The following is a 27,234-nucleotide window of genomic DNA, read 5'->3' on the forward strand; positions in this document are numbered from 1 at the left end:
GATTATTATGTACATCTACTGGAGACATAAAGATCATAAATCTTACTGATTCTGTAAGAATTATATGAGAAGAAAGTAAAGTCAGGTCATTAAAATTTTACAGAAGATTTACTGTGAAGATGCAGTGTAATGATTGCATTATATCTAATGACATATTAGGTGGAATTTTACAGCCATCAAAAAAAGTAACTTAAAAAAATAATAACAAAAAGTATGAACTTGATAACAAGTTGTCTCTACAGGCAAATAGCATCTTTCTACATTATACCATAGACATACAAAAATAAGTCCTACCTTTGCCAATCGAACCTCAATTTTGTTAACAATCCAAATAATAAAGTGGTACAGAGGGCTGCGGCTACCACATATCTGATATACGACTTGTCCTCTAGCATCCGTCAACTTTGGTCCTGTCAAGTTCCGAGGTTATACACCTATGCTGGACAAAGCAGGGACCAACTGGGCCGGGGACCAACTGGGCGGGACATCCGAGTATCACTAGGACACTTTAGGCAAGGATTACATTTTAATGTAATCGTATTAAAGTCAATTTAACAGGCCAGCGACTTTAAATCACCTCGGACAAAAGAGGAGAGAGTTAACACAGAGGGATGGGTGGTACTCTAAGAACCGTGGCTTTCGTCACCGAGGGTGAGTGATATAAATAAGCAATGAGATGTTACACATCTGACAGTGTCCATCCTGTGACCACATTGATGGATCAGCTATCTCACCCAGCGGTCACTAATCAAAGGAGATCGCCCCTAGCTTCGATCAAGGATTTGGAGAAAGAGAGCATCAAGGAGCAGAGAGTTATCTGAATTTTAAAAGGGGAATAATACCCCTCCATACACATACCCCTGGAGCAAAGACTGATCTAGGAATTTAAAAAGGGGGCATGCCTCCTCAATACACATACCCAAGAAAAAAATTGGTAAAAAGTAGATATATAATTCAATCAAATGTTAGGTCATTTATATACTGTTTTTGAAAATTTATGTTTTCAAAACATGTCCAGTGGAAGCAATAAAGTTGAACAAATTTAAGTAAAGTTTGAAGAGTAGTGAGGTGTAATTTTCCCTTTGTGTGATTTTCAAACAAAAGACACCTTTGCCTAATTCTTTCCCTTTTAACAATAAAGATTGTACCTAGTTTCTGTTGTTTTATCCTTAATCTTCTAATATCGATCACGCCAAGGTCAGGTGTACAAAGTTTTTCAGTTAAGATGTGGCTTCTTGTGGCTTGAGAAAAACCCTTTCTTTGTTGAATCTACCCATGTCAAGTGGCAAAGCCTTATTTGGGGTTCTGGGGCCATAGCCCCCTGAAAGTAATGCATCTTCACTATAAATGGATGGATGGAGTTAAAAATACTATATTAGTTATCGGACTATTCTTTCAAAACATATAAAAACTTGTAAATTTACTGGCAAATTTTTGGGAGAAGGGTATAATCAGTGAGCTCTATCGGCACAAATATTTAGGGGGTTGTTGAGATATGGCAATATATGCTCCCCTCTAAATCCATGCCTGGAGGATCACTTCAAATTCTGAGCCCAAACCTGGACTCCGCAGATATACATTTCTGGAACTGCAATTGTGAATACATATTGTTCTGCATGACTGAAATGATACAATGATTTCAAACTGGACACTCATTCCATATTTCATTAGTTCTGAAAACAGCTGCAATTAGTAACTTAAAGCAAATTTCCTGTACTTCATAGTATCTTTCCTGTATTTCCTACATTGAAAGCATTACCTTGAGCCTAAGACAGATACACATAAATCCCATATTCTCACAGATATATATATATTGAGAATCGATCTGATAAGATTAATGGCTCACCAAAAACTGACAACAGCAATCCCATTCACTCTTGTGGATATCTCCTTGAGTAGAAAAGGAAATAAATTATCCCGATCTGTTTAAAATCCATGAAATTGAAATTCTAGGGTTGTGTAGAATAAACACTGATATCAAATTTAAGTTTGATGACAGTTTCAGTAAGCATTTAAAAGTCATAAAATGTGAGAATCTTGGCCATTCCCATCAGGATAAGTACCGTTATTGAGATTGATAATCACCATTATCGCTATAATGTGCCATACCTTGGTATGAAACACTAATAACCATACTTACATTTCCAATACAGACTTATACTCAAATACCGACTTGAGGACTTTATTATTCAGCCATAAATTCTACACCTGGTAGAACGTTAATTTCTCGTTAAGTCAAATGACTTAACCGAAACTTGGCATTTCATGAGTAACAGAGAAGCTGCTGTCAGCGTTCACTGAACGGTAATAAATCTATGTAATTGAGTAAAGTCCTATCAAGTATATGCATAGCTATTGCAAATTAGTGGCAAACAATTTTGTTTCCTGATTATTGACACTGAGACCACTGCAGCAATGATTGGGATCTCTGCTGCAGTAAATATAGCTGTGAGTATGACATCCGATCAGTGTAGGAGAAAGTGATATTACTACTGACCTTGACATTGCTTAAGGAATCGCCTCAAATCAAGGTGATCAAGTATAAGGCTCAGATGTAGGTCAGTCGACCTAATTTAGGAATTGTAAGGCCTATCAATATCCTAGGTAAAATACATTTATAGATTTTGAGGATCAGATGAATTGTAAATACACATAGTGTTTATTTTTTTTGTATAATACTTTGTAACCTAACTTTTATTGTATGTTTTGTGTAAGAATTTTCAAGGAAGAATGTGGGGGAAAATTGGATTGTTTTTTCAATACCAGGAATTGACCAGAGTGTCAAGGACATTTAAAATCAATGTTAAGCTACGCAGGTTAAAATCTTGGTCTCATAGGGGCTTGGATTAGCTGTTGCAATAACAATTTATAGTGCATTTTCAAACATTCAAAATATTTATGACATGAAAAAGAAAATTACAAGGTATTGAAAATTATCATAGCAATGTCTTTTTTTTCTTAAAGCATTACAACAGCACAAAGACCCAAATCTGTTATACTGTTGCCATGGGGACATTGACCTTGAATGTCACCTTTAAACTTTTTACTTCTGAACTGAAATAGTAACATGACTACAGTGCTCAAATAAGGAGCTCAAAGCAGAATGTGACACAAAGACTGTGGAAGACAAAATATTTCAGAGACTTTCAAATTTTATCCAACAGCAAATGTAGTAAATATCATCAAATGAAAATGTGTGGTTTGATAATTTCTATAATACTTATTTCAACATCCTATACATAAACATGATGTACACACTGACCTTGGTTTTTCATGAGGATGTAATTTTTTATTGGTTAACAGTACGATATGTAAATGAAGACACAGTGACCTGGTTTAGATTTCCAAAAGGAAATATATTCAAACAGATCCATTACTTTAAATGTACCTGAAGCATACATATAAATCTGTGATACACTTTGTATAGGTTCGTGAGTTCATGAAGTCTATACAATCTTCAGTAAACTTGAGTTTTTCAGGTATGTTAAACACCCTTTCAGTTCTGGCTATGCCCAGTTTCTCAACTGTAAGATGTTGATAGGAGACCTGCACCACATGGTATACAACAGCAGAAAGCATATTCACTAAACCACAAAAGTTAGAATAAATTGAAGGAAACTAAAATAGCCAGAATAAATTTGTATTAGACAGGGGATTGCGTACGGTTTATTAATTGTACAGAAACCAATGTGTGTAGGTTACAAACATCTGCGATCATTTCATTGGTAATGGATAAGAATGTAAACACGTAGGCAAATGTCCCCTACTGAGATTAAGCCACACATTTAATGCAAATTTCTGTATGATAGGACTTAGGGTTTATTTATCTGTCATTGTTAATACAAAACTTAAAGCATATCTAATCCGTGAAATATTCATAAAAAAATGTCTTTTGAAAGTCTTTTCTTTGATTTTTTCTCAAATCATCTTAAAATGCAAATCAGCCTGACCTTTAATCCTTATTTATGATTCTATAATACATATATGTCATATCTATGTAGGCCAGTACAGGTCAGTTGTACCTCACCGACCTGACTTCACGACTGAAATAAAAATACAACTACAAACTATACGCTATCATTTTATTGGAGAGAGAAAACAGTGTTAAAGTATTATAAATGTATTGAAAGACTGGCATAATTGCAATAGTTTATCCTGAGGTTGATAGACAAAAGGAAAAAACAATAGTTTATCCTGAGGTTGATAGAAAAAAAGGAAAAAACAATAGTTTATCCTGAGGTTGATAGAAAAAAAAGGAAAAAACAATAGTCAATCCACTTAGTACACCTGTAACGTTTGTTAAAGTTAAAGTTGGTTTAAAATACAGGAGCCGATAGAGCTCCTCTACACTGGACACAAAAGTTAAACAATTGTATAATATAAAGTTAAAGTTCATTGTTAATTACATACACCATATAATTATAATAAAGTTCTTCATTCTGTCTTTTATGTATTCTGTTCTTAAAAGTATTGATATTTGGAACGGATACAATGTCCTCCAGAAGATTGTTCCAAGTTTTGACTCTATGGAATGTGAAATAGTTTCTCCTCAGGGATGTTGTTGACTGATATGGGAATATTTTTGTCGAGTTTCCTCTTGTACTATTTCTGACTGATTCCTCACACCTAAGCTTAACAAAGGTACATGTCTCTCTATCGTAAATTACGTATGATGCATATTTTCCCAGTGTTCTTAATTAATCTCATGTCATAATCTACAAAATACATATGACAAAGAAACTTAGAGAGGTTAACAAGAAGTCACCAACTTCATAAACTTTCTTTGATATAAATTGATATTCAAGTTGTCAGGAATATAAACACAGCTTTCTTTATATTGCTCCATCCCTGTCTCCATGGTAACGGAGACTAATGGTGTAAATATCTGAACAGGAATCCTTGGTTACACCCAATGTCCCTTTTATGATACATTTCATCATGATTGTTTCATTTTATTGGACTTTTTTTATATGTTTTAAACTATTTTAAAGTAGAAAATAATTTCAGGTTCTCTTTTTATTTCCACATGGAAACATTTTGTATCCAGTTTATGAATTAAGTTTTAGAAAACATCGGCATCGCCACAATACTGGCATTATACAACACCCTCACATAGGCAACTGGCCGGCCACAGGTCAAACTCTCATTGATTTCCTATTTTAGAACCTTTACATAAAAAGCTAACCACACCTGTGAAATATTTTCACCTGTTGAGAAAGTGATACGGTAACTGTATATATCAGTGTTGTGAAGGTTATTCGGAAATGAGAGGCCAAATATTTCAAGTTACTCCACACAAAACTTACATTATTGGAGAAACCGGATATTTCTGTAGCCTTAGCATCTGTTTGTGATACACTTTGTACCCTCCCATCAGATACAATTCATGGGAAACATTATTCATGTAAAGTTATGATGGTATATCGACGCACTTCATGGGGTACTTTTTAACCTGATTCAGTCAGTTTCACGTATAATTGTTAAAACTGTTTCCTGTTATCCTGAACCTAGGGAGATCTTTTGAGTGTGAAATAGACTCCAGGTGTGTCAATAGGAATAAACTTTCAGGTAAAGATGTCATCACACCAGTAAAGTATCAGTTCTAGTACATTTAGATAGGTACATCAAACAGACCTCCAGTACAATACAGTATTACAATCTTGTTATACTGCCACCATTTGTACCCCATACAAATGTTTGGTGACATATTGAGACAGATGAATAAAGGAATTGTTTTAAAAAAAAAAGGGAAAATAGGACTATAAAATTTGATGAGAAGGGTGGAAACATGTAACAAAAGGTACAAATGTATCACGCAAAGTTCAATGTGTGAAGATTTTACTGTATACCAGGACAGCTCCCAGCTGCCCCATCAGACAGCTAAACAGCATGCACGCAAGAGATAAACCACATACAAACAAATCATTGTGGAGGGATTGTTTTGTTTATTTTACGTCTTTTTCATGAGAAGACACTGAGTACTAGAATTGTTTATCATTTGCAGATCAAGCCCATGAAGATATAGCATGATAACACATGAGTTACCTACCTTGTTTTTTCTCTCTCAGCCTCCGTATCCCAGCTCGTATCTTCCTCCTCTCTGAGAAGTCTGTGCTCAGTTTCAGCTGAGAAACAAACAGGACAGACGTAAAATAAATACAAATATTTACCTTGACATGCAGAAATGAAAATCAATGACCTTGAAAATATATAATCAATAATCTGACCTTGATATCAACAATCTGACCTAGTGATACACTGAACTAGATCTGTGAGATTCTACCACCCTTACCAATACGTGATATACAGGTACAACAGCAACCTGATCAACTTAGGGCTCACTTCACACATGTTTTAATGAATGTTGAATATATTATAAATATTATCCAGTTTGTAATACATGTTATAAAATTGAAATGGACATTTAGAGCATTTTCTCACCTGATACTGAAGGACAATTTATTAAATCCTAAGTCCAAATAGAAAAGATATCTAACACTTTAAGTAAGTAAGGAAACGGACGCCCATTCACACTTTTCATCTATCTCTGAATTAGTATGCAAGGTAGTTTTTAAAATAATTCTCACCACAATTAACACAAAGCTAATAAGTAAGATGACTGGACCATTAATTCAGATAACACATTACCAAGTTTCCCCTGTAGCTGTAGTTTGTACATAGACACAATAAAACAGCAGTAAAATGTCACCTGACTTCGATACAACAAGTTGTAGATCATATAATTAGTTTTCACTATTCTGAGTTAAACTATGGTATTCTGTTTTCAGTTAAGAAAGGGCAGTAATAGATGTAAACTTTCTAAATTATTTCTTTCCGGTTGATTAATAAATATACTGCAGACATTTAGGCACAATAATTCAACAATGAAGTAATTGTTTGAAAATTGATTCCATTCTTTAAATATTTAAACGGATTTAATCTGTGGACTTGTTTAGATTACGTAAATCAAACTATCTGAGTAAAACTACAATAACAAGGTGACCTAAGTGTTTAAATGTCTATAGGCAAACACGTGATTGTCAGGAGTTCTCTACAACTCAGGCAAGGGTTGGCAAGTCTGGGTATGAAGTTATAACATTGTTAGCCCTAAGGTCACTACCACGATACAGCAGATTTGAGTTAAAGCATGGAAATTTATCAGGTAACCAAGAAATTAACAAAAATAAACATGTTAAGCAAACTTGGCCTAAATCTTGACATAATTCAGTTGCTAGCTTCATACAAATCCAACGGTATTTATTATCACAATTTAACAAAGTATTAAATAAACAGAGGGATGAAGGATACATTTGTCAACAGTAGGTGCATACAAACTAGGTCCCAGTGACCTTATTATGATACACTGCTCTCACTCTCCCCAAGGCATTCTCTAACATAACATGAAAGGGGTCATAACTCTCTTAAAAATGGAATAGATTTTGCTCATCCTCACTGCTGGATTCCATCTTTGCAATAAATATTAGGTAACCGAGTTTAATTGAAATCCAATCAATATTTAGGGAAGTTATCTTGTGGGTAAGGGTAAGTTTAAATGTCATAATGTTCTATCTACAACCAAGTTTGTTTAGTTTCACCAATAATACAGTGTTACTTACCTGGTCTTGCAGATTTACTACCACTGCCTCCACCTCCATTGTAGATTCGAAATTTCTATCCACATCAATGAAAATGGAGGATAATGCCTCAATAGCTCGTGAAGCGTCTGATTCAGAAACTCGCCGCCGCATCCTTTCCTGGAGTCTAAGACGTGCAGGACTGTCTGGTTGTCCATCGTCCGGAGTTGATATTGACCGGTCAAGTTTTAAACTCAGACCAGATGGACTGGAGTCTCTGACCTTGACCTTTGTATCACCAGTGTCTTTGTAACCATTCTCAGTGTCCTTGTTCTCTTTGTCTCGTGGAATACGTGAGAATCCATACCTTGTGTCTGTGATCCTTGTTGTTTTATCCTCAAGCCTTGAGAACGATGGTGTTTGATCACGTTCTTGATCCAACAATGATGCTCGATTCACTGTTCGAGTGGTCAGGTGACAGTTCAACAAGTTGCTGTCCGATTTCACACGCATCATTTTCCGTTCAGTCGGAGAAACACGGACATCTGCACTGGAGGACATTTCACCATTTTGTAAACTTGAAGTTTTCCTCATTTCTCTTGGTTCATCCAATAAGTTTTCATCAGATTTGATACGAGATATTTTTCTCTGAGATGGAGGTGGCTTTTTGCTGACACGATCGGAAGGACCTGCCTCCCTCTTACACACAGAGTCATCACTGCCTTCCTGTAGAGATGACCGCCATATTGTCTTACTCACATATTTAGTTGGTTCTTCTCGCCCAGTGTCCTGCGATCTGTACCGAGCTATCCTTGCCTTGTAACTCCCTGCAGGCATCTTGTCATCAGACTGATGTTCACGACTGTCTCTCTGAGAAATTGACCTGTCTGACACTGAGCTATACCCAGAATCCACACTTTTACAGGACGTTGCTTGGCTTGAATATGACACCTCCGAAAAATTGTCATCAGATGTGTGATATGCTACCTTCACTTTGTGTGGAGGAGAACTTGGTGGTGTTCCGTCAGACTTGAGTCTCATTTTCCTGTTTGGAGCCGAATTTGTCTCCTGCAGACTTTTACCAGATATCTGTAAATTCCTTGGGCTGGAATTTGTGTGAGCCTCTTCTGATTTCAGGCGAGACCATCTACTGCTGTACACACTGGCTGTACGACTCGCATCCTGTTTGTCAGTCTCCGAATCTGAGCCGTCAGATTTCAGACGAAATTTTTTCCGCAAATTACTTTCGCTGTGCAACAGATCTCCCTCCCCTTTGTGAGAGTTTATATTTCCAGCAAATAAGTAACTCTTAAAAGTTTTATCCACAGGACTGGACACAAAAACATTATCTGCTCCTTTTATTCCTCCACCGTCTGAAGAGCTGCTTGACATCCTCTCTTTCCTGATTGAATTCCGCTTCGTCTGACGTTCAATGACGTCTTTCAACGCTTCCTTCCATGATTTTTTCCTCTCCTTCTTTGTGACATCACCTTTACCAACAGGAGATTTTATATATGACTTGGATGGAACAGCGAGTCCATCCTGGAAATGTCGGGATGAGAAATCTTTTGGCGATAAGAGTGGAGATTTTGGCAAGAGGAGTGGAGAGCCTAATGGTGAGGAACTTGACCCGGATTTACGTTTGTATTTTTGGCTGAAGGAGTATGTCTTGATTCCACTGTTTCCTGGGTTCTGGAGTTCCTTTATGGCTGCGCGGATCTTTGTCCTCTCCTTGTAATCGTAGCAGCCAATCAACTGTAATGATAAAGAATGAATTTAGTTATAAATATTTAATATATGAAAATATTTTTTTTCTAAATAATAAATTATCTTTGTTGAAATACATCTTTAAAAGACTATTTGCTTAGTCAAAACAAACAACAAAGACCAGAAATGCAAATATAACCGTTACAAATCATAATGAATGATAAAATGTGACGATGTACAAAAACAAAAATACGAAAATCTTTTTCCTGTGTATTCCAACCTAAACATAATACAGGCTCAAATGGATCAAACAAATGGCTACACAATTAATTGTTTTGTTTGCTATATAACTTTATACCCCCGCTAGTTAACCATAAAATCATTATAAGCCATTTTAATAAGGCAGTGTAATGCTTGGTAATATCATCAAAGTCTGTTTCTTGAAAAAGTAAATATTTTTCTTTCATTAACTGTGATGACAAAATGACAATTTCAAAACACTGCAAAAGCAGCAAATGGCAACATTCTGTATTAAAAGATATTTCAAAATGAACGACAAAATTGCTTCGCTCCATAATTAGATCAACGTTATACTATGTAAAAAGATATCAAGCACAGAGATTTCAATACAAACTTTTAAATGATTTACATCAAAATGTTCATTCCACTGCAGAAAACACAACTTCATTGGACTGGATATAAATATTACATATTTATATAAACTTGACAAAGATACACATTTGAACACATAATTGTACCTGGTATATCATAAATCAAAAAAAATCCTTGATGAAACATATACTGTCATAAAATCGGTGAGGAGGAAAATGTTTGCCTGACAATAGACATTTTGTTACTTAAAGACCAAACAAGTGAGGATACCATGACTGTGGATATGTCAATCATATTAAAGGGCTGTAATCAGGAAAATAAAACCCCTAACAAAACTGTTCTATCAGGGCATTCATTTGTAGCCAGTAGCAGGTAAAATACCCTCCTTAACTACGGATAGTTCACCGGCTACTTTCATAAAAAAAAAACAGAACTGTAAAGCCAAATGTTAACTTATGACCGCCGCTCCCATATAAACTAGAACTGTAAAGCCAAAGGTTAACTTATGACCGCCGCTCCCATATAAACTAGAACCGTAAAGCCAAAGGTTAACTTATGACCGCCGCTCCCATATAAACTAGAACCGTAAAGCCAAAGGTTAACTTATGACCGCCGCTCCCATATAAACTAGAACCGTAAAGCCAAAGGTTAACTTATGACCGCCGCTCCCATATAAACTAGAACCGTAAAGCCAAAGGTTAACTTATGACCGCCGCTCCCAAATAAACTAGAACTGTAAAGCCAAAGGTTAACTTATGACCACGGCTCCCATATAAACTAGAACTGTAAAGCCAAAGGTTAACTTATGACCGCGCTCCTATATAAACCAGAACTGTATATATATATATAAGCTGTTTATAAGGCTAACTAAGGCAGCGCATTGCAAAGCAATCCATAGTCCCCCACCACTAACAATTTCTTTATTTACTGATCAGTTTTCAAACACACAGCAATTTTTCCTCTAGACAAGGGTTTAATTAAGATAGAACTGCAACATATAGTATAAAATATAAGATACTTCACCAATTTTGTCCACAATTGTTTCTACCCACAGACGGTAGGCTTTAAACACTTCCATAACAACTAAAATATCTGTCTGAATTATGATGTATTTTCTACAAGTAAAATCTAAAAGAATACAACTTTTAAAATTTGTCAGTTTTGACCTGCTAATGTTCCTTTAAAACATGTGATCGGTTTGTCGTGGTCGCCAGAAAGTGACAGTCATGCCATCAAATTCCTTGGTTTTGTGTTTCTAACAACAGTGTTGTTTAACAACACCTGGAGAACACAAGTACAAATGGATATATATCAAACCGTTTTCATCCGCTTTAAATCATTCAAATTTTCTTGTCCTTAGCAATGTTTATTTGAAATAGGAAAAAACAGAATGTTAAAAGTTAGGACCAGGGCCCTTATTCATGAAACCATTCTCATGCTCAAGCATGGATTTTGTGCTCCACACATCTGTCTTGTAACTCACTTAAATCATGTCAAACAAAACAATATAATTGTAAACATTGAAAAACATATTAGGCTTTAGGTTTCTTCCATTTTTCCCCAAATCACTGACAAAAGAAGGTTTTTTTTATTACCTGGTTAATTTAAAACCAAACAAGAAATTTGGCTTCAGCACAAAATCTATGCTTGAGCATGAGGACGGTTTCATGAGTAAGGGCCCACATCAGATACCTTTAAGACAAAGGGATTCATCTTTCTGTAGGTTTCTTCCAGAATTAGACTTGTGTGAGATTACCAATCATATTTATAACAAGTAATGGAAAGTTTAGTAAATTAAGGTATAGTGATTACATTTTGAAAGAATTTCTAGTCAGAAACCCTCCTACATTGTGATCCAGCAGGCATTTGGAAAGTTGGCCAATCCTATAATTCTATAAATAGATTGTAATATATTGATTGAAGTGGTATCTTTTTGCCTTCATATAAATCGAAATGAAGTCTGCAGATATAGGCATGAGATCACACCTAATAACAACCAATCCTCATGTTCCTTTGGACTTCCAGATCAACACTTATGTTCCTTATTTTGAACAAAACATGATATCATAAAGAGACATAAATATTATTTAAAACCGTGTAAAGAAAAGATTCTATTGTTTCTTCTCAAAGAAAGGTTTAACAGAAACATTCTAAACCAATTGCCCAAGTATGTGCGTCAATACTGCTTCAAATATAATTCAGATTTGTATAACATGGCATTTATTTGATTAGTTTCTTGCAAGAGTTCATATCTATTCATGAAAATAATCAACTTGTTGACGTGTGCACATGCAATATGGTCCCGAAACATCGGTGAAAGGGTTAAACGCAGCTGAACTGATTTTTGTCCTATTTTCAAAATTACTTAAAACATGTCATCACAATTTATTCAAATTGATAAAGCAATATCCCCTAGACAGTGCCTGGTATAGATCTAGAGCTGCCATAGGTAATAAGAGCAGACGACAGCCGCCATTGAAATAGAAATGTCACAGAAGATGTAATTCACTGAAATTTGATCAGTGTATAATTAACATGTATGTATAAAGAAGGGACTTCACCTCAAAGATGAAATTTTTACACAGAAAGCCAATGATTAAACATGTAATTACGGTACACAGATCTAACATAAAAAATCGCTTTTATTGGTGTGATATTAGAACTTAAAAAACACATTTTCTTGACATTTTATATCTTTACTATCTGTGTCAAGTCCATTCCCTTACAAAGATGTAAACATGTGTACGAATTTTCTTTAACTTTTATTTCATAAGATAAGGCAAAAGTGGATGATATCCCTGTGAAAACTTAAAGGGACCACGCTTTGAGTTATAAGAGTGATCATGTTTGGTCTGTACGCATGAGTTTTGATACAAATACTAAAGAACCGCTACCCCCTGATGTATTGACAATATGATGTTGACTTCATACCTGCGAAAGGTGTTTTGAAGTTTCTGCTTGTGTGAACATACCCATATCAATGACAGAAAGTAATTTCACTGCGCCATAATGGCCACAGGATGGTTTCATCTGTCACCCGCTGTGTGGCATTAACATGTGGCCCTAGGATGGACCTACCCGAAGCCATCTCCAAGGTTACGGCTGAGTAGGGCAATTACAGGCGCGGGCGTGTTGTATTCATACCCCTGTAACCCAATATACTGGATCACGATTATCTGTGAGGATGAGGGGACAACCATCTTGATATTGCCCTTCCCATTGTCCAAGTTTGTATGGCTGTCACTGTCAGCGACATCTGATACTACACTGAAGATTCATTCATATTGGCCCAGCATTTCATTCATGTTTAATGTTACAAAAAAACTTGGAAAATGAACATTTGTTGATACCTTTTATGTATAACATTGTGTTGTACTTTAACTAAATCATCTTTGGAAAACCAGTAACTCTGAAGTAACTGATCTATCAATAGATTGAAAAGAATCTTTAAAAGTAAACATACCCATCCATCTCAAACGATTTCTTCAATTGAAATGATAACTTACCTAACCTCATTTTGTTAAAACTTTAGCTTGAGTGAAATATATCCTTTGCGCAATAAACGAGTATAATCTGAGAAATAAGATGAACACATTATGTGTAGCATTGACTCTTTTAAGGAGCTACAATTGTTCTTTGTATAAATGTTTATTTTTTTTTGCAAATTGCTCATCATCTGCACCCGATTCAAATGATATGTTCTTCCTGAAATCCCGATCCAAACAACATGGCATACAGAATGACAAATTGAGGACAAAAGAATAACATCTCATCACAACAGAATAAAATGACAATAAAATGTTCGGAATCCATTAAAGTTTCCATTTGTTGATTTTGATCAGTGGGTAACAAACAATGAGTTCCAGCCATAGTGGAATTGTGGCTACTGGGGTACCATAACATCTCGTAATACCAGTGTGAAATACAGCACCTTGTGTTGGCTACTGGGGTATGGTAACATCTTGTATTACCACTGTGAAATACAGCACCTTGTGTTGGCTACTGGGGTACCATAACATCTCGTAATACCAGTGTGCAATACAGCACCTTGTGTTGGCTACTGGGGTATGATAACATCTCGTATTACCAGGGTGAAATACAGCACCTTGCGTTGGCTACTGGGGTATGATAACATCTCGTATTACTAGTGTGAAATACAGCACCTTGTGTTAGCTACTGGGGGATGGTAACATCTCATATTACCAGTGTGAAATACAGCACCTTGTGTTGGTTACTGGGGTATGGTAACATCTTGTATTACCACTGTGAAATACAGCACCTTGTGTTGGCTACTGGGGTATGATAACATCTCGTATTACCAGTGTGAAATACAGCACCTTGTGTTAGCTACTGGGGTATTATAACATCTCATATTACCAGTGTGAAATACAGCACCTTGTGTTGGCTACTGGGGTATGATAACATCTCGTATTACCAGTGTGAAAAACAGCACCTTGTGATGGCTACTGGGGTATGATAACATCTTGTATTACCAGTGTGAAATACAGCACCTTGTGTTGGCTACTGGGGTATGATAACATCTCGTATTACCAGTGGAAAATACAGCACCTTGTGTTGGCTACTGGGGTATGGTAACATCTTGTATTACCAGTGTCAAATACAGCACCTTGTGTTGGCTACTGGGGTATGATAATCTCTCGTATTACCAGTGTGAAATACAGCACCTTGTGTTGGCTACTGGGGTATGATAATATCTCGTATTACCAGTGTGAAATACAGCACCTTGTGTTAGCTACTGGGGTATGGTAACATCTCATATTACCAGTGTGAAATACAGCACCTTGTGTTGGCTACTGGGGTATCATCACATCTCGTATTACCAGTGTGTGTGATACATGGCCTGAACATGGGCTGTATCTTATAGCAAGATTTACCTGGTACATCATACACTTTCATATCATCCGAGTCATAAAACAGATTTATATATAAATATCTGAGAATATATGATTAATAAATCATATCACTAATCTATAATTAGTGCATTGTTACCAATCTGATTTACGTAAAAACAAACAGCTGACTACTGCACGTCAATATGAAATCATCCACTATCAATTTATTATGGATTTCATTTTTAAAAACTTCCTCTTTGATAAAACAATGACTCATAGTGTGATATTTACGAAACCATGTTAGATAAAATACATAAAACCAGATCTACGTTTCCATATATATTTCAATATTCTATCTAGCTTTATTGAAATGGAAGCAATGACACCAATTTTGCAGCTGAAAACCACTGATATTTCCAGCCAAATAATTACTTCAGACGGTCTAAACTTACTTGCAAAAGAATTGGTCCAAAATGTTCCTAAAATCCAACGACCACTGACTACCAACCAGTAGGTATAACTACTGACCACTACAATGTTTGTAATGTCCACTAATCATCCAGTAAGTAAACCAAAGCTTGACCGCTATTGTTTGTCCGTAATGTTTACCCTCACTATCTGTATAACATGACTGGGCGGAGGGACGAGGGGAGACAATATTGATGACGTCCATTTCTATATTAATTTATGCACTATCCTATATCAAACCAAATTTGACTGTTCCATATCAGTAAAAAAAATAATCTTGAACTTAACTTCATTATTGAAGATTTTTTTTCCACCTCATGGACATGGTCACAAAAAGTAGATTATACGGTGATATATACATAGTCCCTTACGAGAAACTGTTCAACCAATGGAAATGATGTGGCACTGAATTTAAAACAACCAGAAATATATATATGGAATAATACTTCAAAGTGAAACATAATAAAAGACAAATATTTCTAATTTTTAAAATGGATGGAATTAGATCAAAGGGTTAATTAACATTCTAGTCTACCAAACAGACAGCCAGAATTGGATTTCGAAAGTCATCATAGTATTGTCCTGCTCCCACAACACCCAATAATCCAGAGGTGAGTATTATTTGAGGGTTTAAGGTAAGTTCTATAGTGTAAAAATCAAGTGAGGCGGCACTACGGAAAGAGATGCTGTTGGAAACATCGTCACACTGTAAAGAAACAACATAAATGAAACTTCCATTACACACACAAGCATATACACATGTGGAGGTGTCAGCAAGGTGGCTTATGACCAGTAGTTATTGCCTGAAAAGAAATAACTCTTTACTTCCTGATAGAATAGCAATTTTCAACCAGAACAAAACCTAAATTTAGATGACACATGACCCTCAACAAAATGTACAGCAAACACACTGATGCCATTAGACATCATCAATGGAGGAGGGAATGGTGACCTTGACATGCATGTATACCATTAGGCTGTGTGCTCTTTACAAGGCATTTTCAGGATATAAACCCAAAGTTCTAATTCACAGAGTCAGGTCAGAGGGATATACATGTAAAGGGGAATAACACTTTTTCTGGTGGCACTACTCTTCTAGTTAATACACGAATGTTAGGAGCTATTCAAAGGAGCATGTCAGTAAATGTCAAATCCTATAATCATGGAATCTCTAAAGGTGCTGTAAACAGAAGAACCATTGGTGTTTCAACATATACACTTAATATTGAGGTGATGTTTACTGGTTTATGTGGCAAGATTCCCATGGAAGACTAAATTCCCATGAGACCCCCAACGAAAGGTTAGATTATGTCCCAGTATATATATAGTAGTAAGGGTCAATGTACAGATATCTGTGTGTATGGCCAAGTTTGTGCAGACTAAGTCAATGTTAGGATACAATGTTACCGGGCGAGCCAAACAAGCCTAGGTTGTCCAGTCCACACTGACCTAGTACTAAAGGACAAATAGGGAACCACTGACATCTATAACCAGGGGACTGGACGATAAGTAATAGATCTCACCAGAATAAATACACAGCCAGCTTAAGGAAGAAACACTGCATGTGTTGAAACCTGACAGCAGTGACATTATCAGCTGTAAAACAAATAACTGCCCACCCCCTGATCTGTTTCCTTACTGCCCTATGCAACACACCCCATACCAAATTGATACCATAGCTCAGATACAAATCACAACTATCTGCATGTTGTACAAAATTGACGCGGGAAATCTTATCCTACACTTATAGATAATTCCAATATCACACCAATTACCATCTTAGTTCTAGTACCCTAAAACCCTAATACCCTAATACGAAGTACCCTGACTATGGCAGCAATAACTGAGATTAAGTATGACTCTTTATAAGACCTTACTATAGAGTCAGGTGTAAGCATTTATAAACACCAAGTCAGTAGGAGTTATCTCCCTTCACCTTCACCCATTCAGGATCATAATTGACTCTTGGAGACATATTGACAGATTCCGCCAGTTTATCTCAGTTCTCATGATATACTTTGTGAGATAATCCATGAAAGTTTATTAAAAAGGATTGATTTTGAAAATAAAGATAAAAATGTAAAAAAAAAAATAACAGCTATCTTTTCAAGGAAAAAATGTGCAGCAAAAATAGTGACTTGGACAAGGAATTGATAGCATGTTGGCATTTACTCTCTCTCAATTTATGCACTCTAATTGTTTCTAAGAATTTCTGTCTTTCAAATCAGCATATTTGTTGTCATTCAACAGTTGCAGACTTATTTGCTTAACGCTTGTTACATCTTAAATTTGAATCAGATGATATGAAACTGAACCACAAATTAAAACTAGCTACCATTCAGCATCTGACACTAATACAAATTAAAACTAGCTACCATTCAGCAACTGACACCGATACAAATTAAAACTAGCTACCATTCAGCATCTGACACTGATACAGATTTCTCATATCTCCTATTCATACAAAACAATATTACCAAAAATAGAATTATGTAAGACAAAAAGAGTCATCTGATGATTAGCAATTGACAATTTGCGCTGCATCAAAACATCAAATAGAAATCCAGAGTTTCTCTGAAAACTTGTCATCAGTAAACTTCATATTTCTTTACAGCTTTAAACAACAGAGACGTATTTTAAAGGAACTCTTGACCGACGTTCTACCAAATAAGCCAGCTGTTCATTAACAATAGACCTAGCCCTGCCACACACATTGATTTCGTTCTAGCCCTGCCACACACATTGATTTCGTTCTTTTCTTTAGTCTTTGTCCTTAAAAACATCACATTTATAACTCAGGCTAAGAATTCCCATCACATGTACGTAATTAATTATCTAAATAAACACACTACAAATGAACTGATGTATCTGTTTATAAATGATCGTCACAGTCAGGATACACTACAGGTATCAAATCTACATTCTTACATTTCTGAACAAACTCATGAATTCAATATAACATAACATAAAAACTAAACATATTTACCGCTTCATTGTCGGAACAATCATCAGACAAATTGTCCATCGGTTCCCCGTCCATGTTGGATTGTGATTGTACGTTCATGTTTACTACTGGGGGACTACGCTGGTATCTTACTAAATTCCATTGATAAACCCGACAATGACTTACATAGCTAATACATAGCTAAGTATTTACACATAAAACATACCTATCTATAAGTATATACACCCCTACACTCCTGCTCGGGCACATCCATAGACAGGCAAACCCTTTAATTGATATGCACCTATATTTAGCGAGGATTAAATTTCCCACATTCTGGATTAGCTTTTGGCTTGAAGGATAATCTGCTACTCTTTAATGACTGGGCCAGACAAACCAACCCCCGATCACAAACTTCTCATTGATTTATTACTTTATGGGGACGCATAATACTTTAAAATGTTAATACTTTAATCAAACCTAGATACAAGGCACTGATCAGTCAGGTTTATATTAGTTCCTACTTTTAAAAAGAAAAATCATTGTTACTTGAAGGTTAGTCATTATATTAGTATACACGAGTGGTCTCTCTAAATTGATCACATATGAAAAACAACCATATTTGTGTATGGGACAGATAGATTTTTTCAGAATAATTGTAATCGGATCTCAGTGGAAGTCTGGTCTAGAGAGATCTCTGGTTTATGTAAGAACTCTGATTTAGAGAGGTCCCTGGTTTGCGTAGGTTTCAGGATATATCTAGAAATCTGATTTAGTGAGGTCCCTGGTTTATGCAAGTCTGGTTTAGAGAGGTCTCTGGTTTATGCAAGAAGTCTGGTTTAGAGAGGTCTCTGGTTTATGTAAGAATTCTGGTTAAGAGAGGTCTCTGGTTTATGTAAGAATTCTGGTTTAGAGAGGTCTCTGGTTTATGTAAGAATTCTGGTTAAGAGAGGTCTCTGGTTTATGTAAGAAGTCTGGTTTAGAGAGGTCTCTGGTTTATGTAAGAAGTCTGGTTTAGAGAGGTCCCTGGCATGAGAATTGGTTGCGATCTAACTGAAAATCTGGTTTACACAGGTCTCTGGTTTTTGTAGTGACCTCTTGTAGTGACCTCTTGTAGTGACCTCTTGGGTCACTTCAGGGTCAGGTACAATACATGCCTGGGGGCATATACCTATACTAAAGCCTGGTTTCTATAATTACTATGAATGGTTTAAATGTTCTCAGACAGAAGATTAACAGTGATTTTAGACCCTTAAATTCACCTCCTCAAGGACAAGCCGATTTGTATATTATCTTATCTAAACACTGACACATTGGAATCAACAAATCCTGTCTATACAGCATAAACACGGATCTACATTAAGCTTAGACAATAACATGTCTAAGGAAAAGGGCTTGATATAAGTTGTAAAACTTGTGCCCAATTCCATTGCTATGTAAAAAAGGCAATAAAATATGTTTAAAACAAAAACAATAACATGTAAGCCACAGGAAGTGGTAAATCACATGTACAGGAAGCATGAAAAATAGCGTGCAATAGATCATCCCCTTTTTCTTCTTTAAACATTTTTTTTATTTCCTTTCCCAAAAGAAAAAAAAAATATGTTTAAAAGAAAGTATATTAGCTCACACTAGAACATCATTTTGTTTTCGTTTGGTAAAACAAGCATCAAAAAGAGCTGAAAGATTATATTTTTTTATCAGACTGAGTCAGAATCCATGCATGCAGATTAAAACAATATATATAATGTGATTTAGACTTCCATCTACTTATGATCAAATTTTCATTTAGATTTGGGTATCTTCATTAAAAAGCCTATTGAACTGAGGAAGGCGGATTGCAAAGTGTTTAGTTTAATATCACGCTAGTATTCTGAGTATAGTTTTTATATGTTAATGTTGTGTTAATTTGCTGTTTGTTCCTTACAATGTCACTTTGTTTATATGTTTGTTCCTTACAATGTCACTTTGTTTATGTTTGTTATTGTTGTGTTAATTTGCTGTTTGTTCCTTACAATGTCACGTTGTTCATGTTTGTTAATGTTGTGTTAATTTGCTGTTTGTTCCTTACAATGTCACTTTGTTTATATGTTTGCTCCTTACAATGTCACTTTGTTTATATGTTTGCTCCTTACAATGTCACTTTGTTTATATGTTTGTTTCTTACAATGTCACTTTGTTTATATGTTTGTTCCTTACAATGTCACGTTGTTTATGCTGTTTGTTCCTTACAATGTCACTTTGTTTATACTGTTTGTTCCTTACAATGTCACTTTGTTTATACTGTTTGTTCCTTACAATGTCACTTTGTTTATACTGTTTGTTCCTTACAATGTCACTTTGTTTATATCTTTGTTCCTTACAATGTCACTTTGTTTATATTTTTGTTCCTTACAATGTCACTTTGTCTATATGTTTGTTCCTTACAATGTCACTTTGTTAATATGTTTGTTCCTTACAATGTCACTTTGTGTATATGTTTGTTCCTTACAATGTCACTTTGTTTATATGTTTGCTCCTTACAATGTCACTTTGTTTATATGTTTGCTCCTTACAATGTCACTTTGTTTATATGTTTGTTTCTTACAATGTCACTTTGTTTATATGTTTGTTTCTTACAATGTCACTTTGTTTATATGTTTGTTACTTACAATGTCACTTTGTTTATATGTTTGTTACTTACAATGTCACTTTGTTTATATGTTTGTTCCTTACAATGTAACTTTGTCTATATGTTTGTTCCTTACAATGTCACTTTGTTAATATGTTTGTTCCTTACAATGTCACTTTGTGTATATGTTTGTTCCTTACAATGTCACTTTGTTAATATGTTTGTTCCTTACAATGTCACTTTGTGTATATGTTTGTTCCTTACAATGTCACTTTGTTTATACTGTTTGTTCCTTACAATGTCACTTTGTTTATGCTGTTTGTTCCTTACAAAGTCACTTTGTTTATATGTTTGTTCCTTACAATGTCACGTTGTTTATGCTGTTTGTTCCTTACAATGTCACTTTGTTTATACTGTTTGTTCCTTACAATGTCACTTTGTTTATATTTTTGTTCCTTACAATGTCACTTTGTCTATATGTTTGTTCCTTACAATTTCACCTTGTTTATATGTTTGTTCCTTACAATGTCACTTTGTTAATATGTTTGTTCCTTACAATGTCACTTTGTTAATATGTTTGTTCCTTACAATGTCACTTTGTTTATATCTTTGTTCCTTACAATGTCACTTTGTTTATATCTTTGTTCCTTACAATGTCACTTTGTTTATATGTTTGCTCCTTACAATGTCACTTTGTTTATATGTTTGTTCCTTACAATGTCACGTTGTTTATGCTGTTTGTTCCTTACAATGTCACTTTGTTTATATTTTTGTTCCTTACAATGTCACTTTGTCTATATGTTTGTTCCTTACAATGTCACCTTGTTTATATGTTTGTTCCTTACAATGTCACTTTGTTTATGCTGTTTGTTCCTTACAATGTCACTTTGTTTATATGTTTGTTCCTTACAATGTCACTTTGTCTATATGCAAATGCAATAAGATAAAATCAAACTGAATTTATGGTGATCAAAATATAAACATTATCTAATGCTGAAAATGTATGAAATTAGGTTTTTTCTTTTCAATGATATCACCTGGAACAGCTTTTGTATCTGTTTAATTGACAGATAAAAAGGAATGTTGGGTTATAAATCAGACAGAATCAACATGACTCACACAGAACATCTGATACCATCGGTATAGATAGCATTGCCTTAATCAGATCTTTTGTTTTCTTACAGGAATTGTCCGACACAAAACTCTAAACCCCACATGGCGTTAATCAAATGATTCAGACAAATTTTATAGGTCAACACAAGGGCAGGTAATACCAGACATAAATAAAACACAGCCATGAGTTTCCCGTGGTAATTAATTATTGACCTGTAACAGGCTGATAATGTCAGCGTATGCTCTTGTAGACTATATTTGGATCAAACATTTTTAAATTTTAATACAATATAACAATTTAAGGTTAATTGGATTTCTACATATCACAATGGACTCTTCCGCGCACAAAACAGGAAGGAGTCAATGCAGGAATTATGGGTAAATTCAGAAACCCTGGTATATTGTGAACAAACTGGGTGAGCCTTGTGGGTAGATTTAGGTGACAACTTTGTAGCATGTCCATTGTTTGTGACATACCATTATGAGAATGTTATGTGATAAAATCTGTTACAGTTTAATTCAATCAATAAATCTTGATTGTTCCATATAACTCACAGGTACCCCGATACAATTGTAGACAGCATGTTTACTGCATGTTAACATGTCTGACATAAATGCTATCCCAATACATGTCTGACGTCACTAAAACCTCGTTATTCTATCACAATTAATGACATGTTCTAAAGATATACAACAGTCCTGATAAATACAAGCTATTTTGTTCATTAGATTTCCTTATGGTATTATTGGAGTAAAATACAATAAGAATCATTATTCCATGTTAGAATTAAGCTCTAACTTTCCTATTTTTGTTTTAAATCAACCGTAAAGCTGCTCTTGAGAAGATTGAGTTTTCAATTGTAAAAAATCTGGATAAACAAATCATGTAGTCATCTTTTCTTTCTTGAAATGAATAGATGGCTGAGGTCTATTTCCCTGGAGCTCATTCTTGCCGACATTTTGAAATTTCCATGGGGGAGACTGCACACGCGTAGAATTAACAGCATGAATAAAATAAGTGTACAATATCCCCAGGTAAAAAAAACACTTTTAAATTACTTCTTTTGACCTGTTCTCTCAGATTAAATCATCATATCTTAGAAAACAGGAATAATTTAGCATTTAGGGTCCATAATCGGGAGTCTCCCTCCAAAATAGGGAAAGTTGGCAAGTATTTACGGGAGCTATTTAAGGGTGTCAGAAGGTATGGGGCCACATGCCTGATCATGTGGGTCTTCTTCGGCACGCTGGTTTCCTCCCACATTAAGACCTCATGCATATAGCCTCATGACCAACTTAAGTAAATAATATAAGTTGATTGAACTTGTTTTATAACTGTTATAAAATAAACAAAATTTAATTTACAAAGATGTCTGCCACTAATGTTAAGGGTGAAGTAGGAGGTTGTCGTTACAGTTATAGTTACATTCTGTATGCTTGGACCCATACGTGAAAATGACATTCATTTTTGCATAACACCGGTGACCTCATAACTGCGTATTGATACACTTAAATGACGTAGAACAGGGTGTAATTGGTACACGTCCGCAGTGGAACAGCCCTGGATGTAGTTTAGTTATGCTAATATGATTTAACATTAAACATGATATGCTTCAGTTTAAAGCTCAAATGAGGTGTGTAAGGTACATGGTAATAATATCCCATTTGTGTCAATTCTACAAACTAAATTTTGAAAATGGAACTATATTATGTGTGTTTTGTTGTCATGCTGTTGCAAGGATACCCAGCGAAAGTTTTACGTTTTTGAGGGAAAACACACTGTTCTCTCTACTGCGTTACCCTCATGCATAAATAGAAAAAAATGTCGGTAGTATTTTTATTTCTGCTTGCATCGGAAAATTCAAAGCACTTTAAAATATAAATATAATGAATGAATGCGATTCTTGGTAAATATGTCCAGAAAGCCAATGTTGTTATGACCTCATGAATGTTGAAAAAATAAATTTCATTCCTTAAATAAATAAAACAATTTCCTGATTTCCTGATAAAATTTAAACCAAAATCAATGATAAAAACAAAATTTGTAAATCAGCATTTGTTTTGGTTGATATTGAAAAGAGTAGAAATGTACTTGATATTGCAAAGATTCCATCCAGATATATTGTCAATGGATTCCGCTACTGTTGTACTTCAGAACCATAATAACATGCTTATGTAACACAAAAGACACGATAGAACTTGAGTAGGGATTACACAAAGGCCTAGCTCGGTCCTTACTGGTATTTAATCAGATTTACTTACTGTAAGATACCTTACCAGGTGACAGTTACATCACAGGCAATTTAAACAGATAACTTACACAGGTAGCTTACACAGGTAATAACAAGGACTTTATGTCAAGTAGCTATAGGTGGCTTTAATCTAACACCTCATTCAAAAGCAGTTCCTATTATTTTCACACAATTTGAGCTAACGTTCCTTATGGCTATGAGCTCGAGGATAGCAATATATAAGCAAGCCTCACTGTACAACTAAATCAGCTGGTAATCTTTATCCAATAATCTCATTTTTTATGATTTATATATATAATAGTCAAACCTCCTTATTTTGGAGAATTTTATAAATGAAATTGAAATAAAATATTTACTCAATGAATACCTCAAGAATAAAACAAGTAGATCTGGTCATTCAAGAGATACTGCTGTTTTCTAAGTAATAGAAATATTTTCTATAATTAATATTACATAAAACATATTAACTTATATAATCTGATTCTGGATTTATCAGTTTTTCCTATCAAATCACTAATACTCCGCAATCAAAATGGAACTTAGATCTACTTTTTATAGAGATGGTAACAACATCTCTGGAAAACAGAGTTGAAATGTCCAGATTAACATGTGATAAATCATCGGAGTATGATGTTTCACAGTGGCGAAGCTAGACAGATTTTCTGAGCCTCTGAGGACCACAACCTTAAACACAGATTCACCTATTTATTCTGATAAAATGTATAAAATATGTACAGGATTTACAATCCTTTGATAGTCAGCTTAATTGTAATTAAAACATACATGACTTTATAATGAATTGTAATTGCATAGCTCATAGCTAAATATTTACTTTAAAACACTTTTTGTGTGGTTGATTTTTCCAAGGTTCATCTATTTCGTACTCATATAGTTTAAATGTCATGGCATTCACTACTTGTGGCGTGAGGATGTTCCACATGTCAACAGTTCTTTGTGTGAACAAATATTTTCTAATATTTAAACTTGAATACTCTGTATTCTAAGGTTATGACTTCACGTGTTTGAGCCTTCTTTAATAGTATATAGATCTTCAAATTCAGTGTCATATTTTCCAGAAATTATTTTATACACCTATATCATATCACCACGTGATCTTCTATACGCTTAATATTTGCAACCTTGTACCTTACATCATATATCCTAAGTAATTTGTCAGATGATAGTACCTTGTCCGTTATGTCAGTACCTTGCGTGTTATATCGCACAAAAAATACCACCAATTTAGATTTGTTCCATTACCCTGTAATGACCTCCTTAAAAGCTGTTCATCATTTCTTCAGAAAAAATACATAAATATCGTGACTTCAGTGTGGTGTTAAGATTAATGACATTTTAATAATTACTGTAATTAAGACCTGTCACCTGTGTCACTGCACCTGTACATATGATGATGTGTTAATTACCTGGTGGTATGTGTCAGCTCAACAGGTAAAACATCAATTTCCATATCACAAATTCTATTTACATCAAAACTGAATTTCAATTTCTCAAAAAATACATCAGAACTTATAGAGAAATTTACTGTGTTTATATGAATTACATATATAAAAAATAACTAAAACAATTCACAAAAATTTGTATTTCAGGTTTTGATCTGAAATACATCTATCATGGAACTCCTATAGGTGTAATTACCAATCTATCTTAACAGGTGCTTGTAGTTGTACGTACCGTTTCTCTCGGTATCCAGCCCTCTAATAATGATGAAAGCCAAACTCGGACAGAAAGTTTAAACTGGCACAAATCTTCTCTTATTACATGATAGTGGCATATTTGACACCACGGCTTCTACTTACTTGTCCAATATCTTGTTAATACACCTGTCCTTGGTATACATTTATCTATACCCTCCCAACGTAAACAAACTTTACACCTGTTCATTAAAGGTGATCACGTTATCCTGTGATCTTCGAGACAGGTACAATACTCACGACTGGTCTCCTATATAACCAGATAGCACTTGTGATTTTACAATTATATGTCCAACAAATATTCTGGAAATTTTCACAAAATAAAAACAGACTGTGGTAGATACCATAACACAAGAATACCTTAAATATTGCAGAAATAGTATACCTCTTGCCTAAAATACCATGATTGTTCCACAAACTCATGTAGCAGTTATAAGTTTGTGTCCCCTGTAGTCACCTTTGATTATCTGTTTTCTGCACACATTACCCTCCTCTACATCCAAAAATGTAGGAATTATTTTTCATATTTTCTTCATTACAAAATATTACACCTGACAGCTTTTTGTATATCACCTTACCAAAATTCAAAATGCCACTGAAACTCCAAGACAGTTACCTCTGTCTGAGAGAGTGTCGGAAATTGTTGGGACTTAATGAGAAGTCTGTGTATAAAGTATTTGGCAAAGATTGAAAAGAATGCTTCATACAATTCTTACCTCAGCCATTCCAGGTACCTTTTTGTGATCTATATATGTTTGTTTAATTGCAAACCAATTTGATTTCAAAGATCTTTAAGAGATATAAATATGTAAGCAAAAAAAACAAAATTAGAATTGAAATGAAGATCGCATTACCACTCCCTGAAGTATTTGTACCAACAAACAAATGTTATAAATTTGTCAAAACATTCTGTAACTACATTTTGTCCTGGAGACAACAATTTAGGCGATACCCTGGTACTCTCACTTAAAAAAGGCTATTATGTCTGTCCACAAATTGAAAAAAATAAAATAGTCTTAAGCAAAGATTGGGTTAGATTTCAATGATAAAACTGATTGCTTTCAGTTGACTGTATTCTAGAATGGAGATATAGATTGCACTAAACAATTGTCAAAAAACTTGTTTGGATAAAACTTTTCACCTAGAACTCAATGTCTCTATCTTTTACATATCCCCTACACCCCACCTGGAACACATTATCCTTTATATATCCCCTACACCCCACCTGGAACGCATTGTCCTTTACATATCCCCTACACCCCAACTGTAACGCATTGTCCTTTACATATCCCCTACACCCCACCTGGAACACATTGTCCTTTACATATCCCCTACACCCCAACTGTAACGCATTGTCCTTTACATATCCCCTACACCCCACCTGGAAC

The 27,234-nt window shown here is 34.9% G+C and overlaps 1 protein-coding gene across 2 annotated transcripts in view; it reads right to left on the reverse strand.

Annotated features, from left to right (window-relative positions):
• The window catches only part of LOC110460718 (muscle M-line assembly protein unc-89-like), a 207,370-nt gene that overhangs the window by 146,574 nt on the left and 33,562 nt on the right, over positions 1-27,234 (reverse strand). Inside the window, exons 1-3 of one of the 2 annotated variants that reach the window (XM_021513786.1) lie at positions 18,201-18,269; positions 7,617-9,329; positions 6,050-6,125 (exon numbers count right to left, since the gene is read on the reverse strand). In XM_021513786.1, the coding sequence (XP_021369461.1) occupies positions 6,050-6,125; positions 7,617-9,329; positions 18,201-18,254 (1,843 nt within the window). In that variant the 5' untranslated portion in view covers positions 18,255-18,269. Of the gene's footprint in view, positions 1-6,049; positions 6,126-7,616; positions 9,330-18,200; positions 18,270-27,234 lie in introns of those variants that run through there. The other variant, XM_021513785.1, reaches the window with a different exon arrangement.

Source organism: Mizuhopecten yessoensis, unplaced genomic scaffold (genome assembly GCF_002113885.1).
Source record: "Mizuhopecten yessoensis strain PY_sf001 unplaced genomic scaffold, ASM211388v2 scaffold10477, whole genome shotgun sequence".
Classification (NCBI taxonomy): domain Eukaryota; kingdom Metazoa; phylum Mollusca; class Bivalvia; order Pectinida; family Pectinidae; genus Mizuhopecten; species Mizuhopecten yessoensis.